We start from the raw sequence: 26,913 nt of genomic DNA on the forward strand, positions 1-26,913 counted from the left end.
ACTCTAAGATTCTGCATCCAAAAGCCTGTCTTTTCTTCTTAGTGCAACTCCAAAGGAACACTCATTCATTTGTTTGACAAATATTTATCTTCTCTGTGGGTTGGAGGTCATATTATTTTTTGACCCTCATAAACAGAAGCTACGTCACTTTTAACAAAGTTTTAGGAAAAAATGTCTTCACACTTCACACTCACTTAGCTAATCCTTTTATACAATAAGTAGAGTAGCATAATTGTGACTGACACACAGCCCTCATTTGATTTTATTGTGCTTTGCAATTGGATTTTTTAACTTAAAAGGTCTTAGCATGTTTGTATTGTAAAGTCATATGTGTTGGTAAGGTTTTGAGGTTTCTTTAATGCTAACAATTCATTTTAAGTATTATTTCCCAAACAAAACCACTGTTCTCTTAAGTGTGAATTTTTACCATAGGGAGGGGGGAAACAAACAAACCACAGACCCGGGAAACTAGAGTTCACTAAGTGACTTGGGGGACAGATGTGGTAGAGGTTCATCTCCTTTGACATCCTACCTGCTTGATAGCCGACTTACGTACATCATCTATAATAATAAAAGTCTAATATGCAAATAAACCGAACGGTGGTTCCAGACGTCCTTCTGGATGTGGATGAAGCCGGGGCTGCAGCCACAGGATCAAGGCAGCTGCCGTGGCTGCGAGGGAGGGATCGAGGCAGCCGCTGTGGCTGTGAAAGCCTACCATTGCATGAATTTCATGCATTGGGCCTCTAGTACATGTTATGAAACCTTCCACTTAATCTTTGCGAAGGTAGTAGAAGAAAATGCAGGGGTTAATATTGTTATACATTCATGAAGTATCACCTAGTTGACCTCTTGTATATACCATGACTCTAAACTTCTAGCGCAATAGTCTTAGTTCTATGGGAATCTTTCCCTGTCATTTCTGTTATTAAATGTTAAGGAGCCTTAGAGACACCAGAACTCTGAGTGGGAGAGAGACCCAGTCTGGTTACAGCATTCACTGTGCAGCCACCACCCTGGAGAGGTGGGATCCTCGTTGCCATGGCAGGAGCCGGGGGAAAGTCATTTCCATGTGGGAGGATTATCCATTTTGTCCGTCAACCTCCATCTGCAACTCAATTTCATTTTTAGTGAATGTTTCTTTTGCAACACGTGATCTCCAACAGGCACAATGTTTTGGCTTTATGCAGTCTTTCACGTAAAGATCTCAGAGAGCTTTGTGGCATAGAGAAAGTTACTATTTGTTGATTGATAGAATTGTCCAGAACTATATCAGGAGCTTTTACCCTTGTTATCTCACATCTATTATAGAAGACTAGAGGCCCAATGCATGAAAATTTGTGCAAGAGTACCTCTTCCTTCCCCTGGCTGCTGGCACCGGCTTCCCTCCAGCACCCGGGACCTGGGCTGCCGGCACCAGCTTCCCTCAGGCACCCAGGACCTGGGCTGTTGGCACCAGCTTCCCTCTGGCACTCAGGACCCAGGCTTCCCTCCTCTGGCCACTGGCAGGCACCCGGGACCCAGGCTGGCTTCCCTCTGGCCCCAGCTTCATCAGGAAGGATGTCTGGAATGACATCCGGAAGATGTCTGGTCTAATTAGCATATTACCCTTATATTATTATAGACTAGAGACCCGGTGCATGAAATATGTGGGCAGGGGGGGGGGGGTCCCTCAGCCAGGCCTGCAACCTCTCGCAATCTGGGACCCCATGGAGGATGTCCAACTGCCAGTTTAGGCCCGATCCCTGTGGCAGTCGGGCATCCCTCTCACAATCCAGGACCACTGGCTCCTAACTGCTCACCTGCCTGCCTGCCTCATTGCCCCTAACCACTCTGCCTGCCTGGCTGATCGCCCCTAACACCTCTGCCTGCCTGCCTGATCGCCCCTAACACCTCTGCCTGCCTGCCTGATCGCCCCTAACACCTCTGCCTGCCTGCCTGATCTCCCCTAACCACTCTGCCTGCCTGCCTGATCACCCTTAATGACTCTGCCTGCCTGCCTGATCACCCTTACCCACTCACCTGCCTGCCTGATTGCCCCTAACCACTCTGCCTGCCTGCCTGATTGCCACAACCACTTGGCCGGCCTGCCTGATCGTCCCTAACTGTTCGCCTGCCTGCCTGATCGCCCCTAACCACCTTGCCTGCCTGCCTGATTACCCCTAACCACTGGCCTGCCTGCCTGATTACCCCTAACCACCTCTGCCTTGGCACCGGCTGCCGCAGCTTCATCCAGAAGGACGTCCGGAATGACATCCGGAAGTTTGTTCAGCTGTCTGGTCTAATTAGCATATTACACTTTTATTATTATAGTTAGGGTATTATTATCACTCTTGTACAAGCAGGGGAAACCAAGACTCAAACTGATTAACTTGCCCAAGGTCAAAGAGCTCGTAATGAAAAGAGACAAAATGTGAATATAGGACTTTTCAACTCCAGGCAAAGCCCTTCCACTTACCTGACCCCATGAAAACGTTTTTGCAGAACAAATGATACCGGGAAGAGGGAGTGGGAGGCCAGGCAAACAACTAAATGGGATTCCATTTGGTCAGTTCTAGTTGAACACTAACCACAGGCATCACCCCAGTTGTGACAAATCTTTTATTGGCCTGAATAACAGTTGTAAGCCTCAATGGTGGAGTCTGTCATGTGGAATTTGGCCAGAGCAAAAATAGTCCTCCATCCTCCATGGTCATAGAGACAAATGTTAAATATCCTGGGATAAATTTTCCCAAAGACTTGGCGATGTGAGTATTGTTTTCATCATTTTGGGGCCATTTTTAAATTGTGTCTTGCAAAATCTCCCAGTGTCAAGATGTTTTCCAACACAAGGTTTCCAATGTAGCCATAAACATCTCACAAGCAATTCTGAACCTGACGGGAAGCAGCAACGACTCAAGCAGATTTGACTGGGTTGAGGAGGGGGTGGGGGCTGGAGGGAAGAAGCAGCAGAAACAAATGCAGACTTTTTTTTTCTTACTCTCCTAAGAGATTTGGCTCCAATCAGATTTGAGTTGTGCAGTTGTTTGTTTTGGTTCTTATTGAGTGCCTTTCCTGGAAAAAGCACAAAGGGCTTTGTAGACCTTAGAAAAAATTCCTAACTGTAAACAGCCAATCTCTGAAGCTGCTTTCAAAGGTCACCGACACATAAATATTCCAGTACCTATAAAATCTAAAAGGAAGGGACACACATAAGAATGGAGGAGGAAAAAGTCCTGAAAACAAACACCTTCCAGCATAAAATCAAAAGGATATTTGCCGGCTGGGATGAAAAAGGAAGGAAGGATGGAGGCAGGCCTTATTCTTATTTCTCCTTCTTATTTATCCACATGAATGTGCCCTTCAGGGTTCACACTCTCTGTTTCCATCTTTCTGCACTTGCCAAGCTGCTACTATCCGCCTGAGTGTTTGGATTAGGAGAGGCTCCTCTGGGAGATGAGAAATCCGTGCCCTTCAGGGTGGACACTAGGCCTCCGCAGACAGACTAGCTGACAGGACCTGGCGTGAGTCCCCAGAGAGGTGATGGTTAAAACTTTTGATGAGGCCGAGTTTCCTTCGGATCTGTGGGGAACGGAAGCCAGCGGCCTGACCAGAGCGGCATCTTCACTCGGAGCCTTGAACAGTTGGGAAATGAAGATGCTCTCCCTGGCTTGACCCCTAGCTGCCCTGCGGCTCTGAGAAGCCTCTCTGAGTGTCAGAGGTCTCCACTGCTCAGAGAAGTGGCAGGCTGTGTTCATGTCATTGTAAAGGACTGTGTATTTTTATTTTCTCTTGTTCAGCCAGAGATTTCAAGCCATTGGGTGGGATTAGATAATCGCCTATCGTTTCCATCTTTAAAATCTCCTGATGAGTACTCCAGCAATGCATGAACGAAGGAGGCATTACGATTTTACAATCTGACTGGGTGTTTTTTTTACTTAAAAAGAGAGAGATAGAAACATCAATGATGAGAGAGAATCATTGATCACTGCCTCCTGCACGCCCCACACTGGGGATCAAGCCTGCAACCTGGGCATGTGCCCTGACTGGGAAATGAACCGTGACCTCCTGGTTCAGAGGTAGACACTCAACCACTGAACCACGCCGGCCAAGCTGACTAGGTGCTCTTTAAAAGAATGATGGAAAGCAAGCCACATCTGAGAAGCCTATAAGCCCTAACTTCCCTTCTCCATAATTCCTTTCTCTCCCTGGACCCTACCAACTCCCATGTGTCTGAAAAACAGAGCAGTCGCTAACGGTGCTTTTAAGGGAGAAAAGCTGTGGAATGTGCTCCCCTGAGAGTCAGGAAGGGGCAGAGCTGAGGGTGAACCATGTCCTGTCCTTCCCTCTGTGACTCACTGCATGGGATTTAGGCTCACAGAGAGGTGAAGGGATGGAGGAGTTTGAGAATGAGGGACAAAGAAGCGTGGGCTTGAGGGAGGGCTATGGCCAAAGCCTGAGTTGGCCTGTGGGTCAAACTCCTGCTGCTCCTGGCTGATGTGAGGAACACTGGGGAGGAAGCTGGATTTGCCTAGCTTTCTGAAGCTGGTAGCTGTATTTTATTTCTCAACTTAACCTCATCTCTAGCCAGCTTCTCTGTTTCTTCTCTTCCAAAGGCAATTCATCTCTCCTCCTGACTCATGATTATATTCTCCGGGCCTGTCCATTTTGCCAGATTATATTCTCCGGGACTGTCCGTTTTGCCAGCAAGATGCTTCCTTCCACCTAAAAGGCCTACTGTGTCCCGCTACTTGGCACTGAAATGTCCTCAGCAACTTCTCCACTTACTCCCTTAAAGCCATTGTCTCCCAGGCCTCTGAGCTCATTGTTCTTTTGACAGGGACCTCCTTGGAATCTCCAGTGATGTCATTTCATCCAGTGACCTTCTTCTCCAGGCTTCATCCTCTTTCATTTCTCTGGAGTATTTGATACTCTTAACCACCATCTTGAAATACTTTTTCTCTTGGCTTTCCTCCTATCTCCTCCTGTTTCCTTCCCTGGTTCTTCCCATAATTCCCTAAATGGGAGCATCCTCTAATGTTTGCCAGTCCTCTTTTTCTTTCTTGCTCTCTCATGCTGACTTCATCTCTGGCATCACTTGAGCTCCCACTCAATATAATGATTCTGGAAGGACCAATCTCAAGTTATAAAATTCTCTCTCCCAGCACCCTAGAGTCTAGACTCTCTGGCCCTAACTTACCTTTGCAGCCACATTTTTCTCTTAGTCTCTTTCTGGGAGGCAGTATGACATACTTCAAAGAGCAAGCATGTAGAGGCAGAGAGATATGATCACAAATATTGGCTCCGTCGTTTACTACTGGCTATGAGATCTTAAGCGAGTACTTTGAACCTTTTTGTTCTCACTTATAAAGCAAGGATAAAAATAGTACTTAAAAGAGATATTTTAAATTTTTTTATTGAAATATAATTGACATACAACATTATAGTAGTTTCAGGTGTAAACAGCATGATTCGATATTTGTTCATATTGTCAAATGATCACCCCAAGTCTCGTGAGCATTCCTCACCATACATAGTAACAAAAGTTTACTTTCTGGTGATGAGAACTTGTAAGATTTACTCTCTTAGCCACTTTCAAATATACAATACGGTATTATTAATGATAGTCTCCACGCTGTACATTACCTCCCCTCGGCTTATTTATTTTATAAGTGGAAGTGTGTACCTTTTGACTCCCTGCACCCATTTTACCCGCACTGCACCCCACCCCCTCTGGCAACCACCAATCTGCTCTAAAAGAGATGTTTTTAGCACTTCAAGGGAGTATGTCTGGCACCTCACAGGTACTCATCAGCTAGAAGTTACTTTTACTTTTGTTAATGCAATAATATGAACAACCACAAACTTTTTAATCAACTACCAAATACTGTGCAGGGCCATGTGGGTCGAAGGGGAAGCTGCAGGCGCCGCAGCCCACAGCATTCCCGGGGGTGAGGACAGAGGGGAGGGAAGCACACAGGGTGTTCCTCGTGCCCATCCAGTTAGCACCAATCCACTGTCCCACACCCAGTTCACACCCTGGATGAAGCCCATCAGGTGGAGACAGTCTGGTAATGAGGGCGGGGAGAGTGAGTATTACACATGGCTCTATTATGAACGGGTCTTACGAACAAGCTGAAGAGCTTCACACCCATTATCTCAACAGAATCTGTATAATAACCCTAGGAAGTAGGTACTGATTTGAGCCTGAGTTGTGGGGTGAGGAAACCGAGGCTTGAGACTTAAGAGCTTGCCCAAAGTCACACAGTTAGTAAGTGATAGAGCCAAGACTCGAACCCGGGCAGGCCCAGGTCCAGAGCTCCAATGGTTCTTGCCCATTTCACCCGATTGCTTCAACTTGGGGGCTGACTGAGACACACAGGCCCACGGCAGGCCCGCGATGGCACCAGCTGACACTAAAATTACTGGCATCTGCGCTGCCTCTTTCCAGGAGAACAGAATCTCTCCCGTTGACATTACAAAGCAACTCCACCACAGAACCAGCCCTGGTCGCCACCAGACATTCAAACCAACTATTAGAAAGCTACGTTACAGAGAAAAGAACTGTTTCTGATGTTAAATCACTTCCAGAGAAGTGCCGCTGAACTCTGAGCAAATGTGGCAAACGATTGGTTGAAACTCCCTCTAGAATCTGCTTGCATAAGCCAAGAGGCACTTAGTTTGACTGCAGTCTTTGAAAATGTCCATAACCTCCTAAAATAAAATGGTTGTGGCCTTTAAGCTTGTAAAATGTAATCATTTCCATTTATGAGTGGAGTCAATTGTTTCACAATTCGAACACTGTTTACCTAAGAGCCAGTAAAATGCACAAGAAAGGAGAATCGGCTTTGGAGTAAAACAGATTCCTGTCAACAGCCAAGTCCAGATACTAAAAAAAAAATTTTTTTTAAATCTCAATGTCATATGCTCTCTAGGGCTCTTGTGCCCAATTCAGGCAAAGGCTGCTGTTGAAAAGTTCAGCTCACTTATTCCAGTCAAACGTAGAGACAGCAGATGATCTAGAGCAGCGGTTCTCAACCTGTGGGTTGCGACCCCTTTGGGGGTCGAACGACCCTTTCACAGGGGTCGCCTAAGACCATCGGAAAACACATATATAATTACATATTGTTTTTGTGATGAATCACTATGCTTTAATTATGTTCAATTTGTAACAATGAAATTGGGGGTCACCACAACATGAGGAACAGTATTAAAGGGTCGCGGCATTAGGAAGGTTGAGAACCACTGGTCTAGAGTAAGGTCTCCATCAGGGACCAGAGAGCAGTTGCTCATAGACGTTCCACTTCTATACCAGCGGGCTTCATGCTTTTTAAATTATGGACCCCTTTGAGGGTTGAATGAAAATTGTCACTTCTTCCCAGAAAAATACGCCAGCTTTGGAGTCAGACATGTTTGGAGTTCAGTCTCTTTTTTAAATATATATTTTTATTGTTTTCAGAGAGGAAGGGAGAGGGAGAGAGAGGGAGAGATATCAATGATGAGAGAGAATCATTGATCTGCTGCCTCCTGCACGCCCCTTCTGGAGATAGAGCCTGAAGCCTGACGGAAATTGAACCATGACCTCCTGGTTCACGGGTCCACATTCAACCACTGAGCCATACCGGCTGAGCTGGATTTGAGTCTTGACATCACCACTTAACAGTGGTGCTATTTTAGGCAAGCTACTTAACCAGGGAATGCCTTGATTTTTTTTTTGACCCATAAAATGGAGAAATCATAGTGTAAATGTCACAGGGCTGTGATCCTCATCACAATGCATTAAATGAATTGATGCATTAAGCACCTGGAGAGCAGACAAGGGACTGTAGTGTAGTCATTCAGAAGAGACTCTGGAATCCGAATTTACAACCTAGTAACTGTGGGATCACTTAACTATTCTGATCCTCAGGTTCTCCATCTGTAAAATGGGAGTTATAGTCACAGTGACCAATTTCATAGGGTTGTTGTAAGGATGAAATGAGTTACTGTGCATAAAGTACTCGTAGCATAGCACATAAACACTCCAAAAAAATCATAGCTATTATTATGATCTCAGTGTCTTGCACATGGTCGGTATTCAATACATGCTACCTAGTATTCACCTCAGATGGCAAGCATCTAGGATAGGCGCTGCACCCTCTCTACTCGGTTCTTGCATGGCTAATATACTACAGGCAGTCCTTGGGTAACGTTGGACTCAACGACGTCTTTTCGTGGTTACGTCGCCATCTCCCATTTATTTATTTTTTTAAAAAGTTCCGTCATTTCGACATATGTACACATGTGCTTTATGTTTTTTATTATTTATTTACCACAAGTAAAGGTCAGGAATTGTGATCTTTCTTTTACATTTTTTTTACTGTTTCACTTCATTCCTGCTGTGTATGTGCTCCATGTGAGTAACGTAGGTGCTTATGTAGGTGGGTTCCGACTTATGGCGAAAATCGCGTTATGTCGCGCCGTAGGAACGGATCTCTGACGTAACCCGAGGACGTATTATATTCTGTATGGATACTCTTTTGGTATATAGTATTTACACTATCAGCTGACTGATGCAAACAGCTATTAAAATATGTCCCACACAATTGGCTGCACATGCGAAGAAAATAAACTGATGCTGTGGCCCAAGCTATAGAGTGACTTATATTTCAATGACTCTTGCTAAGACGGTAGCCATGCAGAATATAAGCCCAGTCAGTACTAGTCAGTGGGCCCTACATTTTTCTCTCGCAGGCATTTCCAAAGCATCTTCTGAAGAGAGTATTACGTTCTCTGTGTTGTGTAAGTCAGAGTTGCTCAACCAGGTGCTTCAGACACACTGTGGTCATTCATCAGGCAAGGAGCAGGCACCCAGATCACAAAGCCGTTGTCTGACCCACACCCAGGCACAGGCACATGCACCAGCGATTCTCCACGTGAAGCCTCCATGTGGGTTCACCCTCATCCCTGGGAACCTGTCAGAAATGCAGACTCTCTGACCTTCGGAATCAGAAACTCTGGGAGTGGGGCCTAGCACTGTGTTTTAACAAACCCCGCCCCCCCGGGGCCCGAGGAGGTTCCAATACCTGCTCTGATATAGAGGATGCTAGTCAGTATTTGAGCTTCACAGAGCAAGTAAGTCCCCAAGCAGTACCGATCTCGGAGGAAACTGTGCTTCCAAAGAGAAAAAGGACCTAGGAGTGTCCTCCTGGTACCCAGGTTACCCCTGTGGTTTCAGTAGGGCCCGGATCTGCTTCACTGTTCCTCTGAGGGGTCTGAGGACCAATGCTATCATGCGGAACCTGCTCTCCTACAGACACTTGTGTCCAGCTAGTTCAGCAAATGTAGAGCAAGGAAGATTTGTAAAAGGGCAGCAGTCGTGGGGCATTTGGGAATAGGAAAGGAACCAGCACAGGACCTGGAGGGGCCGGGGTGGGTTGCATGAGTATGAACTTCAGTTCTTTTTCACCCCTTGCTATTGGAGCCACCTTCCTGTCCCAGAGAATGTAGCTCTGCTTTTTATCTGTGTGTCGGCTTCAAGTAAGACTCAAAAGTAGAATATTCATACCCTGTTCAGGTTAGAGGCCAAAAGTCACAGAGGGGACCCCTGCTGCACACAAATGTAGGTGGCCTTCACACAATTCTCCCCTCATTTCCGGTGGTAATCACTTACGTGGGGTAAGCAGGAAATGGAAGGTTAGCAGTAAGCCCTGTCACCCAGAGGAGTCATTTCAAATGTATTAGCACCTAAGGTGTAACTTCCCGAAGGTGGAAAGAGATAAAATCACCGAGTCTGTCCTCCTCATCCACCTGCCACCTACATAATTGGAATTTTTAAAAACCCTACCCCATGACCCATTGCTTTCCTATCTCAGGTTCATGTATTCTAGAAGGTTCACATGTCTCCACTTCGTATTCAGCACTCAGGTGAAAGAAGCCATCAGCATCAGCCATTGAGACAGTCCTGTCATACTCACATCTGACTCATATCTAAGGGACTTGCCTCTCCAGTGTTCTCCCCCCAGTTGCTCTAAGGCAGTGGTTCTCAACCTCTGGGTCTCGACCCCTTTGGGGGTCAAACGACCCTTTCACAGGGGTCGCCTAAGACCATCGGAAAACACATATATAATTACATATTGTTTTTGTGATTAATCACTGTGCTTTAATTATGTTCAATTTGTAACAATGAAATTGGGGGTCACCACAACATGAGGAACTGTATCAAAGGGTCGCGGCATTAGGAAGGTTGAGAACCACTGCTCTAAGGGAAGAAGCATAATCGGATTGGAGACTAACGTATCAACTTCTACATCAGCTTTGATTTTTCTCTCCCCCACCCCAAATTATATAATTTTTAAAAGCGCACTGGGGCAGATGTGTGTTTACTTTCGAGAAGTAAAAATGTTAACATTTAAACTGAAAGCCTGTTTCAGTTTTAAGGTACTTAATTGCCTTACAGCGTATAATAAACCGAGCCCATCTTGTCATTCAACTAATGGAGGGAGTGATAAAGAGATAGGAGCCTGGGACCCTATTCATTCCAGTCTCCCTTTGTACTGGGTTTACTTTGGCACCGTGCCTCGTGTGTATTTTACACTTCTCTACATTTTGTACATCCCTGTATGACAAATACTTGTCAAACAGAAACTAAACAGATTTATAACCCCTTAACTTGAAATGAGCCAAAATTGAACTGCCAAAACTTTATGACTTCATTTTCTTTCATAGTTTTCCACTACATTGGTTCAAACAGACAAACCCCACTGGAGGTCAAGCAGAGGTCATTTCACTTTCATTACTAAAATATAATTTACAATATGCCAGACCTAAACAAGTTTAGCCTAAGGGGTTTGTATAATGTAAACCATCTGTTCCCCAACAATACAGCTAATTTCCTGCCGTGACCGTACATCTACTGGCTGCTTCTTTAAGGGTTTTTATGATTTTTTAACTAGTTCAGGATTTATGTGAAATTTGAAAATGAGTCTGTAGTTAAGACTCATTTGTACCAAGTAACTCGAGCATTTAAAAAATGCAAATCACTGTGTAAATCGTTCCCCTGAAACCCAGCTCCGAGCCGGCTTTTTCTGGGCACTTCCATGCCGGCTGCAGCACAGGTGTTTGCAGGAAAGATTCTGTGAAATCTGCCATGTTCGTTGCTTTCTGTGCTTCTTTCCAAAGCACACCCCCACATGTGGCTCTGACTAGCTCCGGCGAACCCCTCCTCCTCCCTGTTCCAGGCTGGAGCAGAGCTGACACCCTGTGCTCGGTGACCCAGCAGGTATCGGTAAGATATGGCAAGACACACTTTGGGTGGAAATGGACTCTCTTGTGTGTCTGAACAGCGAGGCAGAACCATTCTAACTCCACCGAGTGACCACACACTGAAGGCTGGCCCCACAGCCCCGCACGGCGTCAGGCCCCAGGCGGAGCCGTCAGAGACCTGCCAAGGCCCGCCCACGGGGATTCCCGGCCAGAAGGCTTCTCTGGTTTCAGACAGAATGGCGGGGCCCAAGGCAGAAGGCCTTGCACGCACGAGTGTAGCTCTTTTGGGCCCTGCAAAGTCTTGATACTCCTGAAAGCCTCTTTCTTTACCTGTAAAATGGCTCATTTGCCACCTGAGTGTAGGGGACTGTGGGCAGGCTCCTTAGTCATGAAGCCCCAGTGGCCACGTGTCCGGCTGGTGCCGCCGTCCTGTCCTCTTCTCTTCCAAGCCCCTGAAGTTTGGCTTGCTCGCTCGCTTTCCCCATCTGCCACCATCCGCTCTGCCACACGGGTTCTTGTCCCTCCATCTTCATCACCCATCCTCAGGCTCCAAATATAGTCTCTGTCATTTTTTTAAAGACTTTTTTTTTAAAGAACACTAACAACTATAGGACAACAGAGAAATATTAACAAGAGGAAACATATATTGTTTTAATAGAAGACATTACAGAAGACTGTCTAGAAATCATTTGTAGTTACTCCACTTCTTACATGACTTCCCTAATAAGAAAAGTAAGATTGATTAAAGAGAACTTAAAAGGTGAAGTTGCTTTCATACATTGTTGCATCTCATCCCTACTGTAACCATGGAAGGTAGATGTTATATTATTTCATAGCTATGAAATAGAGGTTCAGAAAAGTTAAGAAACTCACCCATGGCCAACCAGCTAATATATAGGGCCTACACCACAGGACTGTTGTATTAAATGAGTTAATATTTGTTCAGTGCTTAGAACAGTGTCTGGCACATAGTCCATGCTGTATGAGTATTACCTATTAATAGAAAGCAACAAGTCCAAGATGCGAATTCCAGTTTGCATGAGCCCAAAGTCACATGAGTTGAATTACATCACCCTGCCTATGGGTTAATTTCAGCAGTGGCAGGAGGGAGGAGTAGTTCTAATTCCTCATTATATCAGTCTACTATTCCTTGGGTTTAGTTCCTAATTCCCATTTTCCCTCAAAAGAAGTGTATTATTCAGTCCCTTGTTCTTCTCTATCACCAAAAGCCAGAGGATCCTGTTTAGATTTAAAAAAAAAGTAACATTTTCTATGCCATTCCAGGGACCTTCCCATAAATTGGATTCAGTTACATCATTAGGAAACGTTCTGATGGAAATCTCAGTCTTAATGTCCTGCAGGAAAAAATCCCTTTGGCTCAGTCTTGTCACAAAAGCAAAGTCATCTGAGTGCAGCAAGAGAAAACAGTAGGGTTGGTTCAGTGGGTTCCTTTTCCCGTCCCCCACATGCTATTCTCCCAAAGAAACTCCATAGCGCCCACAAGAACCCAGCCCCTATAAGCAAAATGGAAAATAGTGGATGGGCCTATGATTGCAGAAGAAATTATCTGATTCAGTCTGATGGAAAGATTGGTCATATGTTTTTTTTTTAATGACATACTTTTTTGAATTGGTAACATATTTTGCCTGGTTCAAAATTTTAAAAGAATAAAAAGGCACGAAGTAAAAAAACCTTCCACCTCTGTCCCCTCCTCCTAGTTCTCACCTCTGTGCCACTGTTGTTTCCTGAGCATCATTTCTTTATGCAAAGACACATGAATATATTCTTTGTCTTCTCCTCTTTCACACAAAAGCAGAATACAGTATTACTGTTTTTTGTTTTTTACTTTTTATTTTATTTTAAAATATGTTTTATTTGATTTCACAGAGAGGAAAGGAGAGGGAGATGGAGGAACATCGATTGGCTGCCTCCTGCATGCCCTCTACTGGGGATTGAGCCCACAACCCAGCATGTGCCCTGACTGGGAATCCAATTAGCAACCTCTTGTTGCATGTGACAATGCTCAACCAACTGAGCCACACTGGCTGGGCTTTGCATTTTATATTTAACTTAGCAATAGGCTTTTGGAGCTCTCTCCATATCAGTATATAGAAAGAATCCTAATTTGTTCTATATAATATTTTGTTTACTGGCTCCACCGTAATTAATCAGATTTCTCCTCTAGGTAAACATTGAAGTTGTTTCTAACCTTTTGCCATTACAAACAGTACTGTAATGAACAAATGGATCAATAAGCTTTAATTTACTAAATATCTAAGCCAGTGGTTCTCAACCTTCTGGCCCTTTAAATACAGTTCCTCATGTTGTGACCCAACCATAAAATTATTTTCGTTGCTACTTCATAACTGTAATGTTGCTACTGTTATGAATCGTAATGTAAATATCTGATATGCAGGATGGTCTTAGGCGATCCCTGAGAAAGGGTCGTTCGAACGCCAAAGGGGTCGCGACCCACAGGTTGATAACCTCTGATAAGCAATGCATTACTATTAGTTTTAGCAGAAGTAACTTTCCTATAAGATCTGTATTTTCAAATACAAACCCCATAAACTCTGCTTGAACAAATAAATGAGACCTATTTGCAATAATATTTGCAGAGAAGAATTAATGTTTCGAAACCCTCAATTCCATTTTGTCCTTCCTACTGGGTGTTTTGCTGGAAGTCTGTTTACACTTATAATTAGGTTAGAGGGCATTTTTGCCCTGGAAAATGTCAGCCTAGAACAGAGCCGATCATCATGAATTCTAAATTAGTAGAATTTGGATTAGAGAAAGGTTTTGGGGTTTTTTTTTACTTATTTTTCCAAACTGTTGTTTTAAACTCCATGTGGAGAGCTCTGCATTCCAGATGGATTTGCAGCATTGTCAGCTTCAATTGGGATCCGCAGAGCAGCATTCTTTTCCCCCAAAATAAAGATTTAAGGTACAGGGATTATTTCAAAAATCCGTTTATGTACAAATGCATTGCTTTTATGACTTCTTCCCTAACAAATTAGAATAAACGTCAGGCTGGATTTGAGGTGAATTTTTAAAAATAGGAAAAACACAGGACCCGGTAGACATTTACTGCCAAGATCAAATGTCACCATGTAATACTTATTTTTATTGTGAGGCACATGCTTTCCCCCGTCTGTTTTAAGGGCAGTCAGTCAACAGCCCACTGGCAAAGCCATAGGCATATCAATTGGTATGAAGGGAAATGCAAGGCATTGAAATCTGATTAAGACAAAACATACAGCAAGTTAATAATAGTCAAAGTTAAGTAGCACTTACCATGTGTCAGACAGCATGCTGGGTACTTTACAGATGCTAACATATTAAAAGTTCGCAAGAATCCTACAAGATAAGTAAATTGTATCAAGTATTATCATCTCATTTTACAGACAAAGGAATTGAGGCATGAGGTGGTTCAATATTTTACCAGGGGTCACACAGCTGGTAAGTGGAGAACTCAGGATTCAAATCTGATTGGCTGGCTGTAGCGGTCATGCGTGTAACCAGCCACCACCCTGCTTCTTGCACGTAGTGGCATTCAGACCATAAAGCCAAAGGACTCCGGAGGAGGCCAAGACCATAGTGGTCAGGGAACGCTTCAGAGGAGGCAAGGATTCGATAAGCAGAGAGGAGCACATTCCAAGTCTCCCCAGCTCTACTGTGAGGACAGTCTTTCATTTGGTTTCTCTTGCTTTTCACACAATCAATATCCTAAGAATAGGAGAGCATTGCAGGAATAAAGGTACTAGGCCATCACGTGCACGGTGGTTTAGGGTGGACGGCAAGGAAGCCTGTTGAACTACAGTGATGCTATCACAGAGAGGAGGAGCCAGGGTAGGCAGGTGAGGGCCAAATCACGGACACTCCCAGTGCCAGGCTAAGAATGAAGGCCGTATCGTCTGCAGCCGTGCTTCTCGTGCTCTGATGTCCACTGGAACACGCGGGGCCTGGTCAAAGCACATGCTCATTCAGTGGGTCAGAGGTGGGCCCAGGAGGCCTCATTTGTAGGAAGCTTCCATTGATGCTGATGTTGCTGTTCCAAGACCACAGTGGGAGTAGCGAGACTCTAGGCAACAGCAGGAAACCATTGTTGGAGCAAGGGGTGTAGAAGGGTGAGTTGGGGAGTGATGGGCAGAAAGGTACCGATGACGGCTCCCCTAAGTTGCAGCCAACTATTTAAAATGTATACACCTACAATATTTTAATCTAATTTATAGAACCTTTCTATGTTCCACCCGTTCCTTCCAGATGCCAAGAAGGTGTCTTAAGAAATGTTTTAGCCCAGCTGGTGTGGCTCAGTGGAGTGAGCACCGTCCCATGGACCAAGAGGTCCCAGATTCTATTCCCAATCAGGGCACATGCCGGGATGTGGGCTCAATCCCCAGTAGGGGGCATGCAGGAGGCAGCCAATCAATGTGTCTCTCTCATCATTGATGTTTCTATCTCTCTCTCCCTCTCCCTTCCTTTCTGTCTAAAAATCAATTAAAATTTTTTTCAAAAAAAGAAATATTTTAAACCACACTTTTCCTTTCTTTCATACAGAGCAAGGCTAAGGAACTGCCCCTTTCTGCTGTACGTTTTATGGAAGAATTGGGCGAATGTGCCTTTGGAAAGATCTATAAGGGCCATCTCTATCTCCCAGGCATGGACCATGCTCAGTTGGTTGCTATAAAGACCTTAAAAGACTATAACAACCCGCAGCAATGGACAGACTTCCAACAGGAGGCGTCCCTGATGGCCGAGCTCCACCACCCCAATATTGTCTGCCTTCTAGGTGCTGTCACTCAGGAACAACCTGTGTGCATGCTTTTTGAGTATATGAACCAGGGGGATCTCCACGAGTTCCTCATCATGCGGTCCCCGCACTCTGATGTTGGCTGTAGCAGTGATGAAGATGGGACTGTGAAGTCCAGCCTGGATCACGGAGATTTTCTGCACATTGCCATTCAGATCGCAGCTGGCATGGAATACCTGTCTAGTCATTTCTTTGTCCACAAGGACCTTGCGGCTCGCAATATTTTAATCGGAGAGCAGCTGCACGTGAAGATCTCAGACCTTGGGCTTTCCAGAGAGATATACTCCGCTGATTACTACAGGGTGCAGAGCAAATCGTTGCTGCCCATTCGCTGGATGCCCCCCGAAGCCATCCTGTATGGCAAATTCTCTTCTGATTCAGATATCTGGTCTTTTGGGGTTGTCTTGTGGGAGATTTTCAGTTTTGGACTCCAGCCCTATTATGGCTTCAGTAACCAGGAAGTGATCGAAATGGTGAGAAAACGACAGCTGTTACCCTGCTCCGAAGACTGCCCACCCAGAATGTACAGCCTCATGACAGAATGCTGGAATGAGATTCCTTCTAGGAGACCAAGATTTAAAGATATTCACGTCCGGCTTCGGTCCTGGGAGGGACTCTCCAGTCACACCAGCTCCACGACTCCGTCAGGAGGAAATGCCACCACGCAGACCACCTCCCTTAGTGCCAGCCCAGTGAGTAATCTCAGTAACCCCAGATATCCCAATTATATGTTCCCGAGCCAGGGTATTACACCACAGGGCCAGATTGCTGGTTTCATTGGCCCACCAATACCTCAGAACCAGAGATTCATCCCCATCAATGGATACCCAATACCTCCTGGATACGCAGCGTTTCCAGCTGCCCACTTTCAGCCAGCAGGTCCTCCCAGAGTGATCCAGCACTGCCCACCCCCCAAGAGCCGGTCCCCGAGCAGTGCCAGTGGGTCAACGAGCACTGGCCACGTGACCAGCTTGCCCTCATCAGGATCCAATCAGGAAGCAAATATTCCTTTACTACCACACATGTCGATTCCAAATCATCCCGGTGGGATGGGTATCACCGTTTTTGGCAACAAATCTCAAAAACCCTACAAAATAGACTCAAAGCAACCATCTTTGCTAGGAGACTCCAATATTCACGGACACACCGAATCTATGATTTCTGCAGAGTTATAAAATGCACAACTTGTTGTAAATGTGGTACACAGGAAAAACTAGAAAGTCGTAGAAAAGATTTATATTCAAATGTTTTTATTAAAGTCAGGTTCTCATTTAGCAGATATTGCAACAAGTACCTTCTGTGAAGTTTAAGTTGTGTCTTACCAAGCAGGGCAGACACCCAGCCGGAAAGAAACCTTGTGGGATTAAGGCCTCATCAGGATGTGTGCCATGACATTGGGATTCGTTTCACGTACTGAAACCTGCAAACCAGCGAAGAGGAAAAGATCCTCGTGATTAAGCATCAAACCAAAAAGGAAAGTCAGATGGTGCTTTGTGTATTTCACTTTCAGTCACCATGACCGGTCTCTCCCCAAAATGTATATACCGTAGCATTTGTCTACCTGCTGTCTTTCCTTCAGGACCTATGTTCAGGAATTGTGTTGGTTCAGTTTAAACTCTCTGCATCTTTATGTGGAAGTGATGTTCGGAAGCAATGAGGAAGCCTTAGGCCAGATTTGCAATCCCAGATGGAAATGAGCCATAAGACAAGTATAAGTGCCCCTGAAGCCTTCTACGCAGTGGGGCTTCTTTGGGGAGGTGCCGAGTGTGGCTCTTTGTGAATCTCCTCTGCTGATCATGCAGGCCTTTCCTACATTTTCTTTTCCACTGTGTGTTTACACGGCCCTTGAAATAATATAGGGCATCAAGCGATAAGAAGGCTAGATGTGGATGTTGGAGTTGATGACTGGTTGGTAGTGGTAGTTTATTTTGTTGCATTAGAAATGAGGCACCAAAGGAAGCAGGCAGGAAAAGGGCCCCTCGACCTAGATCAGCATCCATGGGTTCCCATGGGGACAGCCTTACGGGAGCTTCCCTGGACGAATACATTGGCGAATAGAGGTGTGGCTGCAGATCAGCACATCCATGCTTGCAACTTCCTGTCTATGAGTTGTTCAGTGGACTCTGGGGAAGTAGGAAACTCTATGATACAATATCTAGATAATTTAAAGTTTCTCACTTTTTTTTTCTGATCTGGAAATAGTCACAGTTTTTATGTCAGCACCAAGAGTGTGACAATTTATTCATAGGATTAGTTGGAATCCAAAGACTATGAATTCTATTTTGTAAAATATTACAGTATTTTTAAAAAGCAAGTACTGAGTTCTCACTTCAAAGATTACCATGAACTGAATTTTTTAAACTGAATAATAGAAGCAACATGATTATTTTTACCTTAGTTAGAGGGAGATATCGAATGTGCATCTCATGCCATTTACCTGCTAGCCATCTTTTGCCAAGTTTAGAATTCCTGTAGATGGGTTTCGAGTTCTATGTAGAAAGGAATGTTATGGTTGATTTTTCTGTTGTTAAAAAATAGCTCCTTTATTCTAAGAACAATGTCTCCAAGTCTCTTTTTTTATTATTTTACAGCTAAAGAGACTTATAAAGAGACTTTCAAGATATAGAGTAATTCCTGGAAATGATATTTGATGAGGAGAATGTAAGAGAATTAGAAGCACATTGTTGTTCAATTTTTAAAAAAAAAATACCATTACAATGAGAAATCTAGGAAATAAATGTTTACCAGGATATGTTGCAGTTTTTCCAAACACTGAATCTTCAAATAAACAAACATGGACTTATAGGTACTGTGAACTTAAACAATTGGCTATATTCAAATTTATTCAGAGTTAAATTAAGACATTTTTGTGGCATAAATAAGCTGACTCAGAAGTTACATTTCTTAACTTTAGGTAGAGGAGAATATTTGTATCCTTTTGTTGCTATGCAACTGTTTAATAATGAAGATTCAAACCACAATTTTGTATATCATACGACAATCAATTGTTTTCCAAGAATATTTATTTTAAGTAAATACAATTTCAGTGAATCTTGAGTTTTTCTAGGAGTCCCTTAAAGGGAAATTAGCATTCCATGAGCCAGTAAAATGCCTACTCTGGAAAAACATTGCTATGGTAAAAAATAATAATAATAATTCAAGTTAGTTTTTTATAAAGAACTATAACATTTATTTTAAACATTTTATAATTACTGAAGTCATTAATGAGCAAACTAAATTTCAAAACCACTTGTAATAATGTATTTTATAATAGCACTGTGATACTACATAACACAGTCCCTTTTGTATTAAAATAGTATTTTTTTCACAAACTGAAAAATATCTTTTGCTTTGTTGACAATGTTTTTTTGTAAAATGACTTTATTTTCAGATATTTTCTTTTTTGCACAAAACTATTGTTTATGATTTGTATCACAGAAGTGAAAATATATCTTTGCATTTTTATATCTGGTCTGTTTCCTTGTTTCCTTTTGTGTATTTGTTTTTAACTCAGTAATAGATTTTCTTCAAATATATAATGGCAATATGCAGATATCTCGCCCTACCGTATCTTTTCTTATTTTCACTGCATGCATTTAATCACTGTATTACTTTAATGTTTGATTTGTTATTATGGGCATTTAAAATAGACAAGCATGGAATTGTAATGACAAAAAGGCTATTTTATATTGAGGATATATGCATTTGTATTTCACACACCAGAGATGATATTAAACACTGATTATTTTATGCTGCTGTTTATTAAAAATGTTTACCGTAAAATATTATTTCCTGAATATTGCTATCATGGAAGTATTTGGGAATTTTCACACTATTTCTCCTAATGATTGCTATTTCATAGAAAGAGGAACCATATTTCCTATTTACAGTATTTCATTGAAATAATATTTTTTAAAACAGGCTTTTAAAAAATACACTTGGGCATTCTTTTGCTAGTGACCATAGGTGGAAGGAAGAATCCCAATGATTTCGTGAGCATAAATTATCCACCTACATATGGCAAAATTTTAATTTTTAAAATCAAAATAATATATTAAATAATTGCAACCAATGGAATGTAAAAATTGGATTTAAAAGTTGCGTTCTTTTCTGCCTTGATGCTTTCAGATGAACTTAGATATCAACAATCATGTCTTAGGCCCTAACTGGTTTGGCTCAATGGATAGAGCATTGGCCTGCGGACTGAAGGGTCCCAGGTTCAATCCCAGTCAAGGGCATGTACCTTGGTTGCGGGCACATCCCCAGTAGAGAGTGTGCAGGAGGCAGCTGAATCGACAATTCTCTCTCATCAATGTTTCTAACTCTCTATCCCTCTCCCTTCCTCTCTGTAAAAAATCACTAAAATATATTTTTTTAAAAAAATCATGTCTTAGGACTCTGGAGAAGAAAAAGCTGTGTACGTCTCTGTTCTACTTAGATTCCAACCCTATCGATAAAATAAATGTGACCATCCAATTGTCACAGCTTACCTTTATGACTTTATTTGCCCAAAAGAAGGAGTTCCCCATCTGGCCATGAATACCCACTGTCAAGGAAAATGAGTATCATTATGAAAGTTCAAAGAACTTGTCCATTTCTTCTCTTTAATACAGAAGGGACTACGATAAAACCTTCAGGGTCTTATCCATCTGTTTTAGGTACAGCTCCTGTCACCACCTCAGCGATCAAACTCAATAAAGCAATCACTTCACATGGCAGTGAGATCCGTGTCAGGTTGGGTTTCTTCCTCTCACTTGAACCCCTCAATCTGCCTTTCACTCCCATTGCCTTCTTATGTCTCTCGAGGCTCTTCCCTCCCACCAGCCTCAATTCTTCAACTCATCTGCAAACTCGCAGCACCACCTCAGATAAGGCCTACTACAGTCACTAAATACTGATTTGAGAGGAGCTCTATTGACTACAAACCTTCAAAGATGATTAACTATCCCCGAGGTTCTCAAAGTGTGGTCCTCAGACGAACAGACCTTGAAGCTTGTTAGCAATGCAGATTCTCAGGCTCCACTTCAAATTCTGGGGGCCTAGCAATTTGTGCTTTGGCAAGCCCTCCAGTATTATAAAGATTGAGAATCACAGAACCACCCTAATTTAAAGGCATAGGAGTAGAGGGTGAGAAGATGGTCATTATATATATATATATGTATATATATATATATATATATATATATATATACATATGCCCAGTGCACAAAAATTTGTGCACTCAGGGGGGTCCCTCAGCCCAGGCTGTGCCCTCTCATGGTCTGGGACCCCTCGGGGGATGTCCACCTGCTGGCTTAGGCCCGCTCCCCAGGGGATTAGGCCTAAGTTGGCAGCCAGACATCCCTCTGGCAGCCCAGGAGCCCTCGGGGGATGTCCACTTGCCAGCAGGGAGCAGGCCTAAGCTGCAGTCGGACATCCTTAGCGCTGCTGAGGAGGCGGGAGAGGCTCCCGCCACCACTGCTGTGCTGGCAGCTGTCAGCCTGGCTTGTGACTGAGCAGAGTTCCCCCTGTGGGAGTGCACTGACCACGAGGGGGCAGCTCCTGCATTGAGCGTCTGCCCCCTGGTGGTCAGTGTGTGTCATAGTGACCAGTCAGTCCCAGACATTCTGCTGTTAGGGTCAATTTGCATATTACCCTTTTATTATATAGGATATGCATTTAATAACATTTTAGCCACTTTGGTTACCTTAAAAGAAATCAAGTTTATTTAATCACAGATTCAGCACTAAATACTTTGTGTCAATGTTTGACAATTGGTTCCATATTTTTTGCAGTTGGTCATTTGGATAGAAAATGAACAGCACCTAATCTTTGTCAAGAATATATTCCTTGTCTAGTTCACTTAAGACCCACATTCTTGGATAATCACCAAAGTATTTTTCCTTCATATGGACAAGCTCAAAAGTGTTGGTTTCTTAATGTACCTTTTTTTACTCCTTGCACTGATGACTAACACAACTAAAAAAACCTCTCCTCTTTGTTGCCTCCTGACAAAATTAAGGTCAAGGATAAGCTGGTCTTTCTTGGGAGGAGGGAAGACCCAGCTCCCAGTGAGCATCCCCACACCCCTGAGCTTCCTGTGTTAACCTGGCCCAGCAGGCTGGATGCGGTCGCCTGTGGCTTGTTCCACTGTGTTCCTTGGCCAGCTGCAGCCCAGCAGTCCTCCTTGGCTGGCCCTGAGTGCTCCTCTGCTCAGGCGATGCTCCCCATTGCCTTCAGATGCTCCCCGTTGCTCTGCGGAAGGTCACCAAGAGGGATCTAAGGGAGGTGCTAGAATGAAGCTCAGACTTCTTAATTTATAGCTTTGTTTTTCAACCAATAGTTCAAATGCTAAGGAGGAAATGCGATATAAGAGGAGCAGGAGCAATAAAGCACACACATAAGGAAAATTTTTGTAGCCAAAATATGACCGCACCTGAGGTTTGTTGCCATAAATACCAGAGTATTAGGACACTTAACTCAGAGGAAGGAGAGACTTACAAGCCATCAAAGCACTCTAGGTCAATGTAATCCTCTGGGAAATTAGACTGAGAAGACTTAAAAACATAAAGACATACAGGGAGAAGGTCTGCTGACATATTTATGACTAGTTGGATCCTAAGCACCTATGAATCGCTTATTCACAAACAAGCACTAAAACATTTGTTGACCAGGCCTGACATGCTTTTCCATAGCAAAGTGACCAGGTTAGTAAATATTTTTATTCACGAATGGTTACATTAGGAGAAAAACTCTGCTTTAAAATTAGATGGGACATTACTTACATTTTTAAATAAATATTTCTTTTTTATATGTATTGCTTTCAGAGAGGAAGGGGGTTAGAGATATAGAAACATGAGTGATGAGACAGAATCATTGATTGGCTACCTCCTGCATGCCTTATTGGGAATCAAACTGTAACCTCCTGGTTCATAGGCTGACGCTCAACCATTGAGCTACACCGGCTGGGCCATTAATTATATTTTTTTTAAAAGGTAGATTTTATGCTGAACTAAAGATAATTCAGGGAATTTTCAGTTTGGAGAGAAGTGTCAGTCTTCATGGATCTGTGTTCTTGGTTGTAAATGCAAAGACACACAAATCAACAGAAGCAGCTGCACAAAGCCCTAGACCAGTGGTGGCGAACTCATTTTTTTGGTTGATTTTTCTTTGTTAAATGGCATTTAAATATATAAAATAAATATCAAAAATATAAATCTTTGTTTTACTATGGTTGCAAATATCAAAAAATTTTTATATGTGACACGGCACCAGAGTTAAGTTAGGGTTTTTCAAAATGCTGACACGCCGAGCTCAAAAGGTTCGCCATCACTGCCCTAGACTGATGCTCAAGCTTGCCCAGACTTAGAGGCACTTGGAACTTGCTTCAGAAATAGATGGAGATCAGGCTCCATCCTATTGCAGATGCTCCTGCAGTCCTTGGGCCTGGGGACCATAGCTCCACTTATCCTGGGGCCCCTGCTAATACAATTCCCTGAAAGGTTTCTTTTGAGTCTGTACACATTCAAATCGCTGGAAACGAGCTGCAACTCCCCAGTGGCATAGTCTAGGTAGTTGACTGAGTCTAAGACTAAAACCGATATTCAGGTAAAATGACAGTGTAGAGCTCCATTGTACTTCCAGGATTCACTCTGGAAATAGAGTATATTCGCTGTGTTGGTCAGCTTGGCTGCAGGAATCACTCCAAAACCTCAGCCTTGCAAGAGCAAACATTTCTGTTTCTTGCTCATGTTGGTCAGCAGAGGTGGGCCTGCTGCTGTGCCTGCACCCAGGTCTCTGAAGGAGAGCTGTCCTCACGGCACAGAGAACGGGCAAGAGGCAGAACCGAAACACAGCCACTTGGGAAAGTTCTGCTCCGACGTGCTATGTCTCCCATCCTCCTCTCACATCTCTCAGTGAACACGTGTTGAAGACAAATCCAGGCATAGGGTGGGGATGTATCTCAACCTGCTGAGCGGTACTGCATGGCCCCATCACAGTCATGGGCAGGGAGGTAGAATCCTTATTGTTTGCCCCAACCTGGAAAAATCCCTGAGCGGAAAGACTTGGTAGAGCAACCCCAAAGCATCAGTACCCTTCTTTCCTCTTGCATTCAGCGCAGACATCATGAACTGGTGCTCTTTCCAACTCAATTTTAGCTTTAAAATTTTCAACATAGTGCCCTGAATAACCACCTAATCAGTCAGAAATAGCACCAGAGAGTAAATTTATCAGCCATCCCTGCACTAGAGCATTATTTGTCAAACCAGGTTGTCATCCCAATTGGGGAGATTTCTAATGATTATATCTTCTCAGGACCACCCCAGGATGGACCTAAAAAGAGAAGCCTCCTTAACACCTCCTATAGATTGCTTAGCATACACCACTATGCCTAGGCTTCTGTCCTTCAAGGGACCTGGTCGAAGAGAATGGGAGCATGAAGCACATACTTTTCAACTGCTCCAGCACAGGGGCCAGATGACCTTGTGTGAGTAAGGCCATCTCTATTTCTTTAGCCATAAAATAATGGAACTGTAGCATAGAGGTTAAGAGTAAAGGTTCTGATGTCAGATTGCCTGAGCTTAAATCTCCCCTTCACCCCTTAGCAACCATGTGAATTGAGATAAGTTCCTGAACTGTGAGTTCAACCTCTGAAAAAGGATCTACTTTAGAACTGAAGCTCATTAACATACATGAGCTAATTCATGTAACCTGCAGACAAGAGTGCCTGAAAACGTTCTCAAAAAATGGGCTACAATTTCGTAATTTTTCTCTAAGACCTGTCTTTCAGGTATCTGACACATAGCAAGTGCTCAGAAGGTGGTAACATTGCTATTATTCAATGTGTTTTAAACAATTTTTATAAAGGGACACATTCTTTTCTATTGTGATAAAAAATTTAGAACACAGTATATTCTATTTTTCATGTGTATATCTAGTGCTGATGCCAACCAGCGGGGGCGGGCTCAGCCCCTCAGCCATTCCCTCACCTCCCTTCCAACCAGCCCTAATAAACAAACATACACTGAGTAGAAACACCTCCAAGACACATCCCTAAGCCAGTGATTTTCAACCTTTTTCTTCTCATGGCACACATAAACTAATCACTAAAATTCTACCGCACGCCAAAAAATATATTACATTTTTTCCACTCTGATCAAAAAAATAGTATAATTTTGATTCATCCACACCGGATGGCTATTGTTGTGTTGGCTGTTGTCATGTTTTTATTTTGACAATTCAGTGGAAGGGAGGTATTGCATGGTTTAAAAGTTCTTGCGCCACACTGGTTGAAGTTGCTGCCCTGAGCCATCCCTAACCCATATGTCATACCTTATACCTGCTCCAAACCAATTGCCATCTCAAAGCCTCTCCCATGTTGAAATTCTGGAATTATTCTTAGGACAACTGAGTATGAGGTTAGTTAAACCAATATATGTGAAGGAAGCCTAGAATAATTATACCTTTTAAGCAGTTCCCCCTCCCATATCCTCACACTCTGAACGGTCTCAGGTGTACTTAGATATTATTAAACGCATCTCTTTCAATGATTGGTTTTCCCAAGTGAGGAATGAAATGAAAGGAGACCTGATTCTCCTAAAATATGCAAAGTACCCAGGCAGGCATTGCATTTCTTCATCATAAACCTCCCTACGAGCCTCTCCTAAAGGAATTCGGAGATTTATTTTTCAGAACCTTGATTATGGGGTATGGGCACCAGAGCCTGCAATAGAAAACAAATTAGGTTCCTTTAAGCATCAAGGTCCAAAAACAAAGAAGCAGCTTTTACCAAATTATCTACACAATTCCCACCTTGAAAGGGTCCTTGATGCCCAAGCTGGAGTGTTGGACTGTGCCAGTTTGCCAGGGACTATTCCACTTTTAACAATGAAAGTCCTTTCTCCCAGGAAAGCACCCAGTCCCAGGCAAACCTGGACTCTTGGCCCCCCATAGCTAAAGCCAAGAAGGTGAAATAAAAGCGAGCATGTATGGATTCAGAGTTCCTGTCTGTTAAGTAGACACAACTATAGATATAAATACTGATCACTGGCCCCTGCATCTCAGGTGCCTTGCAGGGAAAGACCACATTATTTTGTAATTCACACAACTCTGAAATTGAGCGGGGGGGGGGGGGGGGGGGGTTACACTTCAACTTTACAAAGGGGAACACAGCATTTCTTGGATCCTAGGCTTTTATAAGAGAAAATAAAAAATTTTAAATGAGAAATTTCAGGAATTCAAGTCACTGAACTAGGCTGCCCACCTCTTTCTTCCTGTTTGATCTTTGAAGATTAGCATTCAGTATTTTTCCTGACATTTATATTGAGGAAGGAGTATAAGATTATTAAAAGCAGAGAAACTCAATATGGGAATGCACATCAAAAGGTCTTCAAGACAAAGGAGGGATCATATGATTTGAAACCAGAGTTACTAGAAGCATGTGTGCTGCACTTCATTTTCTAGTTAACAGCGTAACATACGTCAAAATATGATTTAAAACACGTCTCACAGCTGAGCTGGCATTTGGCGATCCTCAGCCTTCTTTTGCTCTTGAGGACGGGGGTTCAAATCCAAACGAGGTTAACACTTTGTACTGGTACATATTCCTGGTGGATGAGGAAAACAGGCTTAGAGTTTAAGTAAAATGAAAACATCTGTTCAAGTCCTGAGGGAAAGGATTGTTTTTAAAAAAGAGGGGGGAGGGGGATGCTTGGTTGTTAGAGCTGGAGATGGCCTCAGTAACTTTACCAATGTTAAAGCATTGACTTTCAGTTGCCTTGCTCATCTAGGATGATGAAAATTTGTACGTGAGCTTAGATCAGACTTCATTTTTCAGGATGCCATACCTATCTTGTCCCCTAACCCTGTCGAAAGCCATATGATAATGTCTACTAACTGGA

General features: G+C 43.3%; 1 protein-coding gene across 1 annotated transcript in view; it reads left to right on the top strand.

Annotated features, from left to right (window-relative positions):
* ROR1 (receptor tyrosine kinase like orphan receptor 1) overlaps positions 1-19,816 on the top strand; it is a 164,215-nt gene extending 144,399 nt beyond the window's left edge. The window contains exon 9 of the mRNA XM_023754699.1: positions 15,781-19,816. Coding sequence (XP_023610467.1) covers positions 15,781-17,208 — 1,428 coding nt within the window. The 3' untranslated portion in view covers positions 17,209-19,816. The remainder of the gene's footprint in view (positions 1-15,780) is intronic.
* Positions 19,817-26,913: the final 7,097 nt, after the last annotated feature.

The sequence above is a fragment of the Myotis lucifugus genome, unplaced genomic scaffold (genome assembly GCF_000147115.1).
Source record: "Myotis lucifugus unplaced genomic scaffold, Myoluc2.0 scaffold_63, whole genome shotgun sequence".
NCBI lineage: Eukaryota > Metazoa > Chordata > Mammalia > Chiroptera > Vespertilionidae > Myotis > Myotis lucifugus.